This window comes from Vidua chalybeata, chromosome 5 (assembly GCF_026979565.1).
Source record: "Vidua chalybeata isolate OUT-0048 chromosome 5, bVidCha1 merged haplotype, whole genome shotgun sequence".
NCBI lineage: Eukaryota > Metazoa > Chordata > Aves > Passeriformes > Viduidae > Vidua > Vidua chalybeata.
Genome location: NC_071534.1, coordinates 3,403,502 through 3,419,845, shown reverse-complemented (window position 1 = coordinate 3,419,845; position 16,344 = coordinate 3,403,502). Strand labels below are relative to the sequence as shown.

Genomic DNA, 16,344 nt, shown 5'->3' with positions numbered 1-16,344 from the left:
TTGTGCTGTCTCCACTCTGCTTCCCAGGGAGGTTTCCAGGGCGGATCACTGGCTCCCCATCTTGTTTTGTGGCCGTTCAAGCCAGCCCGTGTCTGACTCACCCCTCTGCCAGAGGTACCCGGCAGCAGCTGTGAGCGTGGATGACCACAAACAAACCCCCACGCAGCAGCGGGCCCCTCTCTGCTACTCTTTGGGGAAAGACTTGGAAAGATCCAGATTCCCTGGCTTCCAATCCATTGCCACAAATTATCATTCGCCTGTTGATTGCTCTCTAGGGGACAAAACATCAAGTTACAACCTGTGGTTTTCAGCCCCAATGGGTTAGGAGCAGAAAATCTGTTGAGACCTAAGGCTTAGATCTGTTGGTTTGATATGTAGTTCAGTAAAGCACACAGGAGAGGAGAGTGATGGAGGGTGCTTTGCCACATCAGTGCTAGCCAAATTCCCAGTAGGGAGATGCTTTTCAAGGAAGAGAGTCCATGCAAGCTAAAGAGGCCCAATGTTGCTAATTTTCTGCCTAAACCAATGGTGATGTGTGCAACTGCTGCTTTGCTTCATGGAAAGTGTGGCTACACTTCAGTAATGTGAAATTATTTCTCCTTTCCAGTGGTTTGTTCAGCTGAAAATAGTGTTGTGGAGTAAATATCTGGGGTGTTACAGAGAGCATCCATCAGATTTTCAGATGCTAGGTCAGGTTCTCAGAGTGGCTGCTTTCACATTGGACAAATGGAATATGTACATCCAGGAGACAAAAGAAACAGATCTTTCACAACTGCAGTGTCCATGACACAACAGCTGGGTCTGTGCCTGAGGAGCTGGAGAGTCCATTCTAGCAAAGCAACAGGTTCTTCAGCAGATGAGCCTCAAACCCACGCTGCTCAGGATGCAGGCTGCATGAACCATGGAAAACCTTCTGGTGACTCGAAGCTGGAGAGGAGTGTTTGTGTCCAGCTAAACCTGCAGCCCTGTCGTGGTAGCTGACGTTTAAGTCATTTATTAAGTCATTAAGTAATTTATTATAATTTCAATGATAATACCATTCATTGATACCACATATCCGACTTCAGCAACAAACCTGTGCAAGTTGTTTCACTGCATCGCAATGCCAAAAACAGTGGGAATGCCACTTTTCTCTTGTCCTCTTGCTGCTTCCAATTCCTGTCTCCCACGCTTTCCAGCACTGTCCCTGTTCTCTCTCATGCCTCCATTTCGCAGCTGTTGTCTGCGCCCACCCATCTCTTCTCTATTCTCTGCCTTAACAACTGGCTCTCCTTTTTATTGACTCCCTCATCTTTTCTCTTGATAACTTAAAACTTCTCATTGTTAGCCTGTTGAGACCGACCTTCCTCATCTCACCACCTTATGCACCCCTGCAGCATCCCACTCACCAGCAGACCTGGTGATGCACACTTCATTGTGCATTTCTTGGTTTATTCAGCTTATCCCTCCCTGACTGCCATCTCTCAGACATCCCCCCCCCTCTCTCTCCCCCTCACAGCATTCCAGCTTCTTCCACTCCACAAGTGTTTGTGACTACAGACTTTTCCTTACTCCCTGCTAATTAGGGAGGAGATGTATTTACTTCCCCCTCTCAGATTATTTACCAGTTTCTCTCATCCCCTGCTTCCCTCGTGTCTCTCTCATCCTGCACAATCTCTTGACTGCAGTGCTGTCCTCTATTTCAAATCTGTTTTGCTCTCTTTCAACCACTCCTCTTGGCTTTCATACCTCTTATGTCAGCCCCTTGTGTGCCACTGCTTTCCCTACTTCTTATGGAATCATAACTAGTGGCTCAAAAGAAGTAATTATCAAAATGCAACTTGGCTTTTTTTTTCCTCTTGACTCTCCTGGTTTAGTTAAAAGAAGCGAAATTTCTCATCTGCTTCCACACATCTTCTGCAATCCCTCTGGCTGCCTCCCTGACTCCAGCTCTACCACTACCCAGAAAAATCTGTGCCTTCATTTCCACTGTGCGCGCCTCAGTTTCCTTGATTTGTTGTTTGAGAAGGAAAAACAGATCCAGGCGTCAAAGCCAGACCTTCCAGTGCTAAATACTGCAGCTTCTGCTCTGTTCAGGAATGTTTTTCCACTGTGCTATGTAAACCAAAAAACCTCTTTGCTCAGGAGGCATTGAAAAGGGAACAAGGAACTTGAAGATGGATCAAAGTATGAAGAATCCTAGAAGGCAGAATTAGCTTGGGGTGAAAGCAGGTGGCTAAATCTCATCTGTCTCTTCTACTTCACAACTCAGCAAAAAGAAGCAAAGGCAGTGAGATTTGCTGGTGTTAGATTGCTGAGGGAGGTCAGCACAAAGAAGGAAGCAGTAAAATTCAGACAGGCTAGAAAAGGGAGATGAAGCTCCTCACAGCCAGAAATGCAAAAGTTCCGTTTTGAAGGAACAGAAATGTTAGGCATCATCTATTGTTAAATCACTTCCCCTGAATTAGGAAAACTTGAACTTCCCAAAGCCAAGTCCTTGTGAGAATGTGCTGCTGCTAAGAACAGAATCTGAGGTTTGCTTGGTCCTTCTGCAAATGCTTTTGACTCCTTCCAAGGGAAGACTGCAGTTCCTCCTGAACCTAGTTTATAGGAACATAGTCCAGCGGGCTTTAGCTTAAAGCCAGGTGGTGGAAATGCAAGGAAGTTAAGAGTTCTTTTAGAAGAGATCTTTATTCATGATAATATCATTTCAGCTGGTGAGCAACTGACCTGTGCCTCTCAGTAATCTATTATCTTTCAGAGGCAGGCTACAAGACATCTACCTGTCATCAAACTAACATTACATTTAAGCTTTAGATCAGTGTTTCTGGAGAAAGTGGAAAACACTCCTCCCTTCTTTTTTGTTTCTAGATTAAATGATTTGTCATACAGGAATGGGGACATGCAGTCCCTGCAACTCTACAACCTTTTTTTAAATTTGCTTTGGCACTTTGAATTTGGTTTTTTTTTTCCCTCTGGAAAGTGAGCTCACAAATCCAGAGATGACCTGGAACAATGAAAACAAGAGGCTTTGATTTGGTCCATCAGCCTCAATGTGGCTCTACATGGTACAAGGACTCAACCTTCAGCTAGATTGGGAAGAAAGGATGAGAAAAAGCACAGAAGACAGGGGAGGAGTGTAAATATGGAAGGCAGTGAGCATCCAGGACTGGATATTGAGCTAAAAAATCAGTGGTAGGGGAAGTCTTACCAGCAGCCTAGGAAAACAAAAAAAAAAAATCAGAGGAAGAATATAGCATACTTGGAAAGGACACTGGCAAGAGCAGGCTTTGGTTGTGTTAATTATGGACAGAAAACTCATAACCAAAGGTGGCTTGGAAGAGAAGGAGCACGTGGATCAAAGAAGAGGAAATGCCATAGTGTATTCACCAAGTCTCTGCCTACTGTTGAATAGCAGTGGGAGAGCAGAGCTTTTTGTGCTTGAATAAGAAGTTTAAAGAAGTCTTTTAAGAGCAGTGTAAGAATCTAGAAAAAGGAAACAACCTCAAGTGATTGTGGGCAGCCCCTAGCATCCTGGAATAAAAAGAACAATATAAGAGAAAACACAGTCCAACAGAAATAATGGGGACGATAGAGGGAGCCAAATTAATTCAAAAAAACATTAGGCAAAATCGGTAACCTAGCTCTTCTGACAAAAAGAGAGATTAGGAGTCTTCATTTAAAGTTCACAAAGTTCTTAGCAGGGTAGAGAGTGGGGATACTACAAAGCTGTTTGACCCAGTGTCAAGAACAAGCAAAGATGCAGCAGTGAGATAAGGCACAGCTGGACATTACAGGAATTCAGGGAGGAATGTCAGCACAGAGCAAGGCAGAAATGCAACATAAACTCCCCTTACATGGCCAGGGGACCAAAAGTTAGCTCCATGGAAGAACTGGGCATTAGGTAATACTGCAGAATTCTGTAACTAGCCCAAAGGAAGCTGTGCCTGAGCATTTGTCACCTCTAGATCTTTCACACAGAACTGTTGGTATTTTATAGTGATCCTGCTTGTTGACAAAGTGCCCTGAGTTGGCCTGCCCTCTCCTCTCACAGTTACTGCAGGGAGCTGGAGCTGGCTCAATCCAGTGCAGGCAGACACAATACACCAGAGATCAGATTCTGTCTTGCTCAAGACCAAGTCTTGCAGTCATTGTGCCTTGAAACACAGTCAGGGTTTCAGTATAGTGTGTTGGTCTCCTTCAAACAATAAATGAACCGAGTCAAAAGCTTTTAGGGAAAACAGATGCAAAGGGTGAATTTAGAAAAATAACTAATAAACCACTTAAAAATTAGAGTATATTTTGGCAACAACCTTGGTGAGGAAGGTATAAGAAATCTATTGGCTGTGTGAAATCTACAGTGAAGGAAAACAAGGTCTGTGAAGAAAAATCAGCTGTCTGATGACACCTCCTGTGCCATCCTCTTTGCCATGCCATTTCTCAAGTGACCCTCGGGGACCCCCAAAGAGCACAGCAGTTGCCACACCAGATGAGCTTGGTAGCCTTCCTAATCCAGTCTTCTCACTTCAACAGTTGCTACTCTCTGGTACTTCAAAGAAAGGTGCAAGAAACCCCATAGTGGACAATTATAGAATAACCCGCCCACAAGGGAAGTTTTTCCCTAATCCCTCGCCATCAGTTAGTGGTTATATTGTGCCTTGAAGCCTGACAGTTTATATCCCTTCTAAAATTTATTTATATCCTGTCTAATGTGACCATGAATGTTCTTGGTATCCATATAAATGTCTAATCCTTTTCTGAATCCTGCTAATCTCCTGGCCTCAATGAAACCTCGTGGTAACAAATGCCATGTGTTAATTACACATGGTGCAAATATTTCCTTGCACCACTTTAAATTTGCTTCCTTCCAATTTCACTGGCTATCCCTTGATCCTGCAATAGGAAAAAGGGCAATGAAATTAGAGCTTGTTCATTCTTGCTGAGCCGCGCTGCTGCTCCTTGATTTGTTTCTTCCCTAAACTAGCTTGTTCCCATCCTCAGCCAGTTTTCCCTGGCCAGGCTGTTAGGCAGTGGCCTGAGACACAGCACAGAGCTTATACTTCACCTTACTCTCTGTTGATACGTTCATTTTGAAGGGAAAAAGGGAGAGGAAACCCTGGAGACGTCAAAAGTGCATGCTGGTCCGAGCCTCAGGAATCAGGCTGCTTTGTGTCAGCAGGTGTTAGCAGCATTGGATGGCGCTGACTGATGCCACCGGCCTTTCCCTCTCCGATGCCTCCAAGTCGGAGACAGAGCAGCGTGTCTGCAATGTGTTTTCCCTTTGGAGCTTCAGGCTGCTCCTGGAAGGGGATATCCCCCTCCCACTCCACTCAGGCATTGCACTGCTTCCTCGCATCCACGCCAGTTAAGACCAGGCTGTGGGATTATTCCAGTTCTGAAGGAATTGCCCTCAGCCTCAGGCTAACTCTGCACGTCTCTGCTTGGCTGTGACTGTGGCTGAGCTCCAGTTTCACAGTGGTTTCACTGGAGGTAAGCCTAAGCTGAGGCAGCTGGGCACAGTGATCCCTTGTAGCTGTTTTGAAGCTGGACTGTGGTGGCCACAGAGAGGTTGTCAGGTGGTGCAGTGACAACGCTGAGCAGCTGTGACTTGGTGTGCTTCACTGGAACTCCGGCCCATTAAGGCCGTTCCACGAGCAGGTAATTAATACCTATTTGCCGTTTTCCCGTGATACAATGCAAAACAGGCCAGCGGTGCCCTTCATTGCCGAGCCAGGAGGAATGGAGGGGCTGGGAGTGTGGGTGACACACAGACGCGTCCCGGGGCACGGGGGCGTATCTGGCTCCTCGTGGCAGCCGCGTGCGGAGAACGAGAGGCGCCGCTTGGGCTCCCTCACTCAGAGGCACGAAGTGGGAGCGGAAACCCTGGGGGATTGCCAGGGGTTGGCTGCACCAGGAGCCATCCCCGGCAGCTGCCGGTGCCAGCCAAGGCACAGGGACCGGCACCGGCACCGGCGGAGCCGCCGCGTGTGGGAGCGCCGCGCCCGCCGGCCCCGCCCACCGCGCTGGCCCCGCCCCAGTGGGCGTGGCCGGGGCCCGCCGGGGGCCTGTTGTTGTGATGAGCGCCGGCCCCGCCCCCTCCTCGTGCACGGCCGCGCGCCGCCCCGCCCCCGCGCCTTTTGTCCCCGCCCCGCCGGGCCCGCTCCGCCCCGCCCCCCCGCCCTACCGCGCCTTCCCATTGGTGCTCCCGCCCGGGGACACGCCCCCCCAGCGCGCGGAGCCCCGCCCCGCGCGGCCACCGCCCGCCCCCCCCCCCCCGCGCCCATCTGTTCCCGGCGGCGCGGGCGCTCGTGCGCGGGGCGCGGGCGGGGAGGCGGAGGGTGAGGGCGGTGAGGGCGGTGAGGGCGGTGAGGATGGGCCCGCGCAGCGGCGGCCGCCCGCGGTAGTGGGGGGGGGCAGCGGCGGCGGCAGCAGCAGCAGCGCCCCCGCCGGCCCTGAGCCGCCCCGTGCGCGGGCGGCAGCGAGGGGGCAGCGCGGGGCCGCCGGGGGGCGGCCGCTGAGCGGCGTGGCGCCGGGGGGCGGGCGGGGCCGCAGCGCCGAGCGGCGGCGGCGGCGGCGGCACACGCAGCCGCCCGCGGAGTGAGGGAGGCAGCGAGCGAGCGGGGCGGACGGCGGCCGCGGGAGATGTGCCCGGAGGAGGACGGCGGCTGCGGCGGCGGCGGCGGCGGCAGCGTAGCCGGCACCGGTGGCCCCGAGGCGGCGGCTGCGGTGGCGCTGGACGAGCTCCGCTCCTGGTGGGAAGTCCCGGCCATCGCGCACTTTTGCTCGCTCTTTCGCACCGCCTTCCGCTTGCCCGACTTCGAGATCGAGGTGAGAACCGCGCGGGCGCCGCGCCGCGTCCCGCCGGACAGCCCGCGGGCCGTGTCCGTGCCGCCGCTCCCGCTGCGCCCCCGCCGCCCGGCGGGTCCCGCGCGCCTCTCCCGCTGCCCCGCGGAGTGCCGGGGGGCACCCCCGGCCCCCGGAGAGCCGCTGGATCCCGGCGTGATGCAGCGCGGGGGTGTTCGCTCCGCTTGCGGCGGAGCCGGCAACTTCCCCGTCCCTCCCGGGAGCGCTCGCAAAACTTTCGGCGCGCCCGTCCCGGGCGGCGGCGGGCAGGAGCCCCCCGGCTCCGGGGGCGGCCGCGGGCGCAGCGGGGCCGGGCCGCATTGTTCCGCCGGGCCGGTGTCCGCACACAAAGGTGGCGGGGGGACGGACGCGGCACGGAGCCCGCGGTGGGTCCCCCGTGCCCAAAATGGTGGCGGCGAGAGGCGGGCCCGGCCCGGTATCCCCCCACCTCCCCCGGGGGTACCGGCGGCTGCTGTTGGGGGCTTTCCCCAGCCCGCTCCGCTGTGCCCGGGTCGGCTCCTTTTGTTGCGGGTGGGGGTCCCCACCTGGCCGGTGCCGCCGCGGGGCGGGGGGCGCGGAGGGTCCTGCCGAGCCTTTCTTCCGCATCCCGGCGAGGCCGGAGGGCTCCGCGGGGCACCGCGCCGCTCATTGTGCGGCTCCGCGGAGCCGCCGGCGGATCGACGGTGCCTTCACCACCGCCCCTGTCCCCCACGGAAGGAACGCTCTCGGCTTTCGTACCTTCTTACCCGTTTTCCCTTGTAACTTTCTTGTGTGGCTTGTTTGGGTTTTAGTTTGTTTGGTTTTTGTTTTTTTGTTTCTTTTTTTTTTTACTTGTTTTTAATTCTTATTTTCATGTGCGCCGCTAATGTCCCGTAAATATTTTGTGCGCCGGCTACAAATGTTACAAACAAAGTGTGTCCTGGTAGGAAATCTTTTGTGCTTGCTGTGAAAAGCTATTCTTGCCAGCGCGTTGGCAATAAACCGGGTGAATAACGTGGTGGCGTGTGTTTTTTAAAGACAGTAATTGCCCCGTGAATGCGAATTCCAAAGATGCTTAAAAGTTCAATGGGATGCGCGAAGCCCTAAAGAGCAAAACTCCTCGAGCAGGATGTGGGTTTCTGAAGAGGGGGAATCCCTTATGCGGTACGAAATCTTGAAAGGGGATAAGATCTCTCAATGATGCAACTTCTTGCGAAAGAGAACTCCCCTCCCCCTCCTATTGATGCCAAACCATTAAAGGGGGAGGCTCTCCGGGCCCAGCAGCGTAAAGTCTTGAAGGAACCTGAATTTACAATGATAAAAGGGCCAAGGCACTAGCCTTTCACCTTTGGAGGCAATTAGCATCTGGCTTGCTTCACAAATGAAGTAAATGTGGGCTCCCCTTTGGTTCCCGGAGCACGCTTAGGCTGGGGGAGTTAACATCATCACTCGGAACAAATCAACTTGCTTTTTTTTGGGGGGATGCCCGGGAGGAGGAGGAGGAGTGCGGGCGCGTTGGTGCTGGGGGTGTTGCAGAGCAGAAGCAGCACACCGAGAACATCGTCAAAAAAAACTCCGTGCACGTGGATAGCCCGCAGCCCTTGGCAGAAATGGCTTTTAAAGCATGGCGTTTGTCCGAGGGGTCGGTGGAAACTGCGGTTAAAATCGGGATGCTGTGAGAGGGCGGATGCGGCTGTCAGAGCTCTGCTCCTTTCAGGCACGTGGAGTAAATCTCCTCCTTCGGCACAGTGTGAGCAGCCCAGCGCCACAAGCAGCTTCAAAAGTTGCTGTCCCTTGAAGCTCACCATCTCCTTACCTCTTGCCTGGTGTAGTTGTTCCAGTCTCACCACTGGTATCGGGGATATCTGGGAACGGATCTTCGCACAAAGAGCTTGCTCAGATAGCTCGTGTTTTGAAACCAATGGCCAGCAAAGGGAGCTACACTTTTTTTCTGAGAGTACTAGTCTGTGTGGTTTTGGTGTTTTTTTTATTTGTGCTTTATTTAGCTGCATAAAGAAGATTTCTTCCACGGTTTTGGACCTAATAATACCAGTGCCCCTTCTGGCTGGTCGTGGCTATTCTTCTAGGGGTTTGTGGAGATGCCAGGATTTAAGACACGTTGTAGGGGGAAATAAAACCATAGCTAGCCATCAAAAAGTGAATCTGTGCTCACGTATGAATGATGTTTTCTTGCTTTAGCTTTGGTAATTGTGGAGAGGTGTGCTCGGATTGGGGAATGCCCCTTCCCTCAAAAGTTATTGCCCCTCATGAGTAACCCAGGGGTGATTGCCCCGGTCCATTTGGACACAGAGTAAAACGAGTGCTTTGAGTGAATCGGTGTATGCAGGAGGAAAAATGGAGATCTCAAGCTCAGAGAGTTCCAGCTGGAGGATGCTCATGCTCAAACCCCTTGAGCTTCACAGCTAATGTTTGTCCAGCTCTGCCCAGTATCTCTAAGGGATGGTCTTACACTGGATGCAGCTGTCTCTTCTTGGATTTTTCTCCTCTTCCTAGGAGGTGTGAGCTCCTCTGAGCTTAAATTCTGGCTGGTGGCGCTTTTCTTACTGTTTTTCTGGTACCAGTGTATCTCCAGAGGGGAGTTTTGTGCTAAACTCTTACAACATCCTTACAAAAGGCAGAAGTTTTAAACAAGCCTTAATTCTGCCTGAAACAAGTATCTCCTGCTCTCACTCTCCCTCCAATTTCAGCAAGTGGGTCAGGTTAAGGTTTCACTGCTACCATCCCCAAAGTCCTCAAACCAGACAAAACCTGATCTTCCAATTTCTGGTGTTCTGTTGGTCATTTTTAAAAAGCTCTGGGTATTTTTTGTATTTCTTCCCTCCCATACCCCGTTGCCCCTTCTCTCTTGATATTTTTTTTCTTCTGGTGGGTTTCTCCATAGCTAGCTGGAAGCTGCTGTAATGATAGACCATCTGGACCTATCCCTCCTGTGCTGAGCAGATTTGCTGAGGGTATTTGAGAAGTTTGGGGCTTTTAGTAGTCTAGAGGCAGAATGGAGCTTGCTTTTTTTTTTTTTTTTTTTTTTTTTTTTTCCCCCACTTTTTAAATGCAAGTCCTTTACCCTCTGCTTATTGGCTCCAATGAAAGTGAAGCTTCCAGATGTGGGACTACCATCAGCAGCTGGATGGCAGAAACCTGGGAAGCAAATGTTTTCATTTTCTTTTTGCTGGACCTGTGCAATAGCCAGAGACTGCAGGGGAAGGGGTGTCCAAAAAGAAAGAGGCGCATCCATCAGGCTGGACTCTGGGCATTGTCTGGGGAGGGGGTGGGCACAGCTGGCCCTCATGCTGGCTCTGGCAGATGCAGGCGCCTGGGCTCCTCTTTTTAAATCTCTGCTGCAGCATCACCCGGCAATGGACTCAGGAGGGGTTCAGCTACTGCCAGCAGGTCAAAAGTTCAGTGGGACAGAAGCGGGTGCTTCACGGGATGTGTTCAGCTTCATGCTGTGTTTTTACATGGATCTCAGGATGGCAGAGAGCACTTCAGCCTTCTGGGGTGGGTTGGCTTTTTTTTTTTTTTTTTTTCCTTCCTCCCCTTTTAAATGGCTGCCTTGTCAGCCATCTGCTGTACAAAACTTGCGTGCCACTTCAAAAGTGGTCTTCTGGTTGTCACGGCGTATTTCTTGGTGGTTTGTAAAATCACAGAATGGGTAAGGTTGCAAGGGACCACACTGAGTCATCTGATCCAACCTCACTAATGTGCATCAGGGAGTCTGTCCTTACCTACTCCAACAGCACTGCAGCAGGAGGAGGTGTGGCTGTGTGGGGCACGTCATTTTTTTTGGTTGTCATTGCCTTGATGGACAGAAAGGATGCTTCTCACAGTCAAGTTAGTGCAGGTGATGATAGGTAGTTATTTATTTCCCTCTTCAGGACTGGACTGTAATGTGGGACACATCTTGTGTCAAAGTATCTCCTGACCATGTGCCCTTCCCCTCTGCAACTGAAATGTCCTCCTGGCAGCTGTAGGGATTGTTTGTATCGAAAATATTGGGAGAATATTTAACGTTTTCAACCGTATTTCAGCACAGCTTGAAAACGCTGGACGGGAGCCAATGTGGTGTGGCCACCCAGCTCTTTGGCATGTGCTCTCAGGAGCTGTGGACTCCAACATTTAGGAACTTCTACCTGGGTAGGTCGAGGGGAGGTGACTTTCCAGAACGTGCTTGAAAATAGTCAAAACACTGTTGTTAACTTAGTTTATTTGGAAAAGGGGGAAAAGCCACATTACACAGGGAAAACATAAATCTTTTCCTGTGGTTTTTAAAAGCACCTTTGGGCAAATTGCCTCTGCTGTTAACTTCACTACGGCTTTAAGATGCTTTTCCTTGCCTCTTGCCCCTTCCTAGCACTTCAGGCTCTGGCTCTGCCTTTAGGTACATTCCTCCCACCCACAGGCAGGGAGGGCACTGCTGCTCTTGCCTACCTTTTTCCTTCTCTAGTGTGGTATCTCTGTGCAGGTCCTTGAACAGGCTCTTTCTGTCAAGAATATTATGTGGCTGTTAAAAACCAGCGGCTGCTACTGCTCCCCTGGGTCTCCCAGGAGGAGGAAGAGTGTGGAGAGAGGGAGAGCTGGAGAAGGAGAGAGCAGAGAACAGGGTTTCTTCTATCTGTGCAAACCGGATACAGCTTTAAAAGAAAAAAAAAAAAAAGTGTTAAACGGTGTGTTAGAATTTTAATACTTTGAAAGGAATTTTTCCTAGTGAGGGCAGGATGGCCAAATAAACTCTGACCTCCACTGTCGTATCATGTTAAGTCCTCCTGAAAATTCTCTGTGGATCCCCTTACTCTGCCCTTTGGGTGTGTCCCTTGTGATCCATGACACCAAAATGGCACAAACTTCCCGTCCTGTCAGTGGCTTGTATGGGGTTAATTACACAAACAGTAGGGTTTGGTGCCCAGGTACAGCCTCCACCTCTCTGTAGCTATTGGGGTCTGGTGCTGCATTATTATTGGTATTACAGTAACATATGCAATGTCTGCTGGTGTCTCATCTTGCTCTGTGATAGCTGAGCTGGCCAGGTGGTTTCTGATCAGAAGAAGTTAAAATCAATGCAGCAAGAAGGTGCTGCAAGCTGATGAAAATGTTGGTAGGTCACCTATGTTGATTGAGGTTAGTTCTGAGTTTAAATGCCTTTTCAGTAGAATAGTTCAGTCATTGGGATGTCCATCCCTCTTGCCATTTGCCTGATCACAGTAGGCAACGTTAAAGTGGAAGGGAGTGGGCAGTGACTGAAGCAACAGTGAACAATAGATCTGCTGACTAAACTTCCCTCTCATGTGAAGCACCTTGCTTTGGAAAAAAACCACATTGTCTGAGGAAAGGCAGAGTAACTGGCAGTGCAGGGAAAGGTGCTGCCCAGAGAGTAGACAGGGTTGGAAAAGATGATGGAATTCACATATACTGAAAAGACAGTGTTGATCCTGTGTTGTTGTGTGGAGAAACCCATTTATGGACCACTGTGTGAATTTGGGTTATACACTATGGTCACTCTGTGATGGCTCTGCTTCCCCTGGGCAGCATCAGCTTCATCGGAGTAGAGGGTGTGAGTTGGGTGTTTGTTGTTTAAAAAACCAAACAAAATCAAGGGCCAGTACTGGTTTCATTCTTCTTTCTGTCTATCTCATCTGCTATTTGGTTCAGTTGCTGCTGTGCCCCATCCCTTTCCCCAGATCTGTCCCAGCACCACTCCTTAGATTTCTGCTCTTTGCTTTTGCTGTCTTAGTTATTCTGTCCATAATAGAATCATTAACACTCTACATGTCAGTGCTGGGCTCTAGAGTTCATTGAGATTAATGGAGGGGGGAGGCAGAGAGATACTTCTCAGAGCTGTTGTTTCAAGTGGTCTGCAAATTGGAAAGCAGTTTCCGTTTCAAATGCAAGTCACATCTTTCCCAACTGTAGATCTTAAACTTTTACACGAGTGTTTACGTTTTATATAATGATACTCTAGTGTAATTGGATACAAAAAACCCAAACAAACAAACAAAAAAAACCCCACACCAAAAACAAACCAGGAAAAAAAACCAAAATAACAACCACAACAAAAAAAAAAAAAGAATAGGTAGTTCAGGAAGCTGATACATGAATTAAAACGTTATCTTAAGGTGGTGAAAAGACACAAGTAGTGACTGCACGAAGCCAAAGGGTGTCTGAACAATGGATAAGGAAGGTTATTTTGACAGCAACATTTTGAATGGATCTGAGTTAGGTGACAGGGGAGTTGGGAAATGACTGTAGCAGTAGAAGGCAGAAGGGAAGGAGGAGCACGATAAGAATTTCAGAGATTTGATGGAGCACATGTAGCCTGATATTACAGATTTTATGTGGTGTTAGTATAGGCAATTCTTCTGCTGGCACAGCTGACACTGAAAATCGTGCCTGGTGTTAGCTGAAGTGTTTGTGTACCCACAAGTTTAACAGTTTAAGCTGAGTTTATTTTAAGACCGATTTAAGACAATCAGGTGCAAGTCTTTCCCCACTAGGAAGAAAAAAAAAACAAAAAAAAAAACAACATAATAGTTTGTGCAGGAACTTAAATATGACTTTGCAGATTGCTTTGTTTAAGAAGACCCAAGTACCACAAACCTGTGCCAGTTCAATCAGCCGATTTAAACCTCTGCACAGCGCATCTAAATCGGGCCTTAAAAGTTTTTCCTTGTGGAATTTGCTCTAACCAGACCAGCTAAAAGTAACACCTTTAAAGTGTTGCAGCTTTATATGTAGACCTGCTTAACTGTGGTCTTTCTCTCCCAGCGCATAATGCCGGCAGAGCTGTGCCATTCTGCCCCTGGCATCTGTTAAGTGCCTGCATGAAGGGTGAAGAATTAACTTTTGTAATGGCAATGGATGCTTTCATAGACTGCTTTCAGGCAAAAATCTCCTCCAGAAGAGAGCTATGGGTAGAAATGACAAAAGCCAAGGAGTTAAAATTCCTGAATTAAAAGTTTATCATGTAAACATTATTGTAGGTATGTATGAATTAAAAAAAAAATTTCCCCCCCCTCGTTACCAGAAGCAACAGCATCTGCTGTGGTGGTGGGAACAATGCAGCCTAGTGATTCCTCCTTCCTTACAGTAGAGAATCCTGTTAAACACACAAGGCTGTGCCTCAGAGTGTATCCTTTCAGCAGGCTTGTTCCTTTTAATGGGTGCCCATTCCTGGGGTCTCCATTGTTTCACCAACAATAGCACTAGGGGCAGCTGATTTGGTTGACAGAAAATGCGTTAATTTAACAGATCTATTCCCTTTAGCCGGTCTCCTTCCTATTGTGCCCCAGTTCTCCCCCAGTTCCTGGGGAGGAGGGCCTGGAGAGCAGGGTCTGTTAGGTGGAAGGCTCCTGCAATTAGGAGGGGTTTGCAGCCTTTTGTGTGAGGAACAGAAAACAGCTGATGGGGAGAAGTGGTGAGAGTGCAGTTTGCTTACTGCCAGAACATTCATTTTTCTGCTTTTTGGGGAGGGCTTTACAGACTGCCTTTACAAGGGATGGGGGAATAGCTCGACACTAGGCACTGATGGCAGTCAAGGGCTTTGCTTTGCTCAGAGGTGGTCTTGCAGCCCAACGTGGCAACACCTTTCAGTGCTGGCTCAACTTCTTGACAAACTCTTTATATACTATAAATGCTTAGCTAAAACACCAGCTTTCCACTGAAAAAGCAAAGCTGCTGGTATTATCCATGGTAGGATTGCTAAGAGCTGGCTGGGGAAGGTTAACACACCAAATTACTTGAAACATGAGGGTCATAATGGTCCTCAGGGACCCCTTCCCTGGGCTAGGCCACCAGTTTAGTGTGCTTTTTGGACTGGTCTGGTTTCAACAGTGCAGGCTCTTCACCCTTGGGTGCTCTTACACAGGTTCAGCCCTTCCCTGTAGTCACTCATCTTGGTTCAGTAACAGAGGGAGGTGTCTCTGTTGGTTTTTACATCCCACATCCAGCCCGGTGGGAAGGAGGGCGCATGCACTGCTGAGGGGGCAGTGAAACATGAAGCTCTTCTGCTCCTGGGGGCTGCCAGCTGCCAGGAAAGGTCTTGGCTGCCAGAAAGAAGATCTCGCTCCCTTTCAAGCCCTTGCTTCAGCCACGCTTCTGACTCTGTGGTTTGCCCCTTTCCTGGCAGCACGCCAGCAGCTCGCTGGGTCCTGGCCGGGTTTTTGTGGGCGTTGTAGGTCTGTGGTGGGAGCAGGACCTCCTGCTTTTGGTGGCTGCAAGCTGCCGGCTCAATCCACTGTGGCTCTTGAAACTCTAGCCGTAGTTTAGTTCTGGTTGCTGGGGCTGGTGGTGTAAAAGGAGCTCTGGAGGGTCTTTTTCCTCCTCTTTGGTAAAGCCGTTAATTCTCTGGCTCTTTCTCTCCAGCTAAGCGTGCTGTAAAGGGGCCAGAGCTTTGTATGGCCAAAGGCTTGGCAGGCAGACCTCGTATTCTCCTTTTTGGTGAGCCCTGTATGTAGGGAGTTGTGTGGCAGCAAAAATATTTATGTATCCATAACACAAGGCAAAGAGGGTTGTGGTTGGAGGTTTTTCTTGGTTTTTTTTCTTGCTTGGATTTTTTTTGTTTGTTTTAGGAGGCAAAGGGTGAGAGTTCACTTAAAGAGCTTGACTCTTAATAGAGCTTGTCATTGTCGCTAATATAAAACAAATGATGAGCATGGGAGAGGAGTCAAAGGCTCCCTCTTCTGGTGTTCTGGGAAGGTTCAAATACTGAAAAATAAGCAAGGAAAAAGACCCCTTCCATGCTTTCTTGTGGTATTTTGTGACCTCACTTAGGCCTAACCCTTACTGGCCCATCACCTAAGTCTCTTTGTGTCCCATAAATACACAACCTCAACGGCTCTCTGTGGACGTAAAATGCATTTTCAAATGTAAAATATGTTGCACTTGTAAGTAAAAGTGAATCCTGGTTTCAGAAGGGTTTCCAATCTGGACATGGAAAATGGCAGCCCTGCATGTCCCTGCCTGTGACGTTTGTCAGTGCTTCCCTTTGCTTCTCCTCTTTACTGCACCCTCCTCTTGCAGTGATAATGGCATGTCCCGTGCATTTCCCGGGTCACATGTGTACACTGGCATGTAAACATGTTTGGGATGCTTGGAGTGGCCAAGTATGCTGAGCACTCCCTCTAGGAAAGTGTGCCCAAGGCTCTGGCACTGCTGTTGCTTTAGGTCGAGTCAGTCCAGAATTCAAAGCTTATTAGTGGTTGATTGATTGAGAAATGTGCACAGGAAGAAATAGTTTGTTGGGAATTTTAGATGAATTTTCTAAAAACCATTATATAAAATGTAGAACCCCTGAAATTATTAGGATTTCAGAGCATTAGGGAAGGGACTTTTTTTCTTTCATATTCTTTTCTTCACTGGAGAGCTGGCTATCACGTGGCTTATTTTTCCCTGTGTTGTTAGTGTGGACTCATAAGCAGTGTCTGGTGGAACCTGAGGCCATCAGTTCTCAACCTGCCTTCCACAGCAGCAGCAAAACTGCTCACCTGGATTAAAAACTTTTCTCTAAAGTGACCTGTGCCTCACCAGAAGCAG

The 16,344-nt window shown here is 49.5% G+C and overlaps 1 protein-coding gene across 2 annotated transcripts in view; it reads left to right on the top strand.

The window, feature by feature from the left end:
- The first annotated feature begins 6,617 nt into the window (after positions 1-6,617).
- LOC128788881 (chromatin remodeling regulator CECR2) overlaps positions 6,618-16,344 on the top strand; it is a 92,857-nt gene continuing 83,130 nt past the window's right edge. For both annotated transcript variants that reach the window (XM_053944197.1, XM_053944196.1), the window contains exon 1: positions 6,618-6,807. In XM_053944197.1, coding sequence (XP_053800172.1) covers positions 6,622-6,807 — 186 coding nt within the window. In that variant the 5' untranslated portion in view covers positions 6,618-6,621. The remainder of the gene's footprint in view (positions 6,808-16,344) is intronic.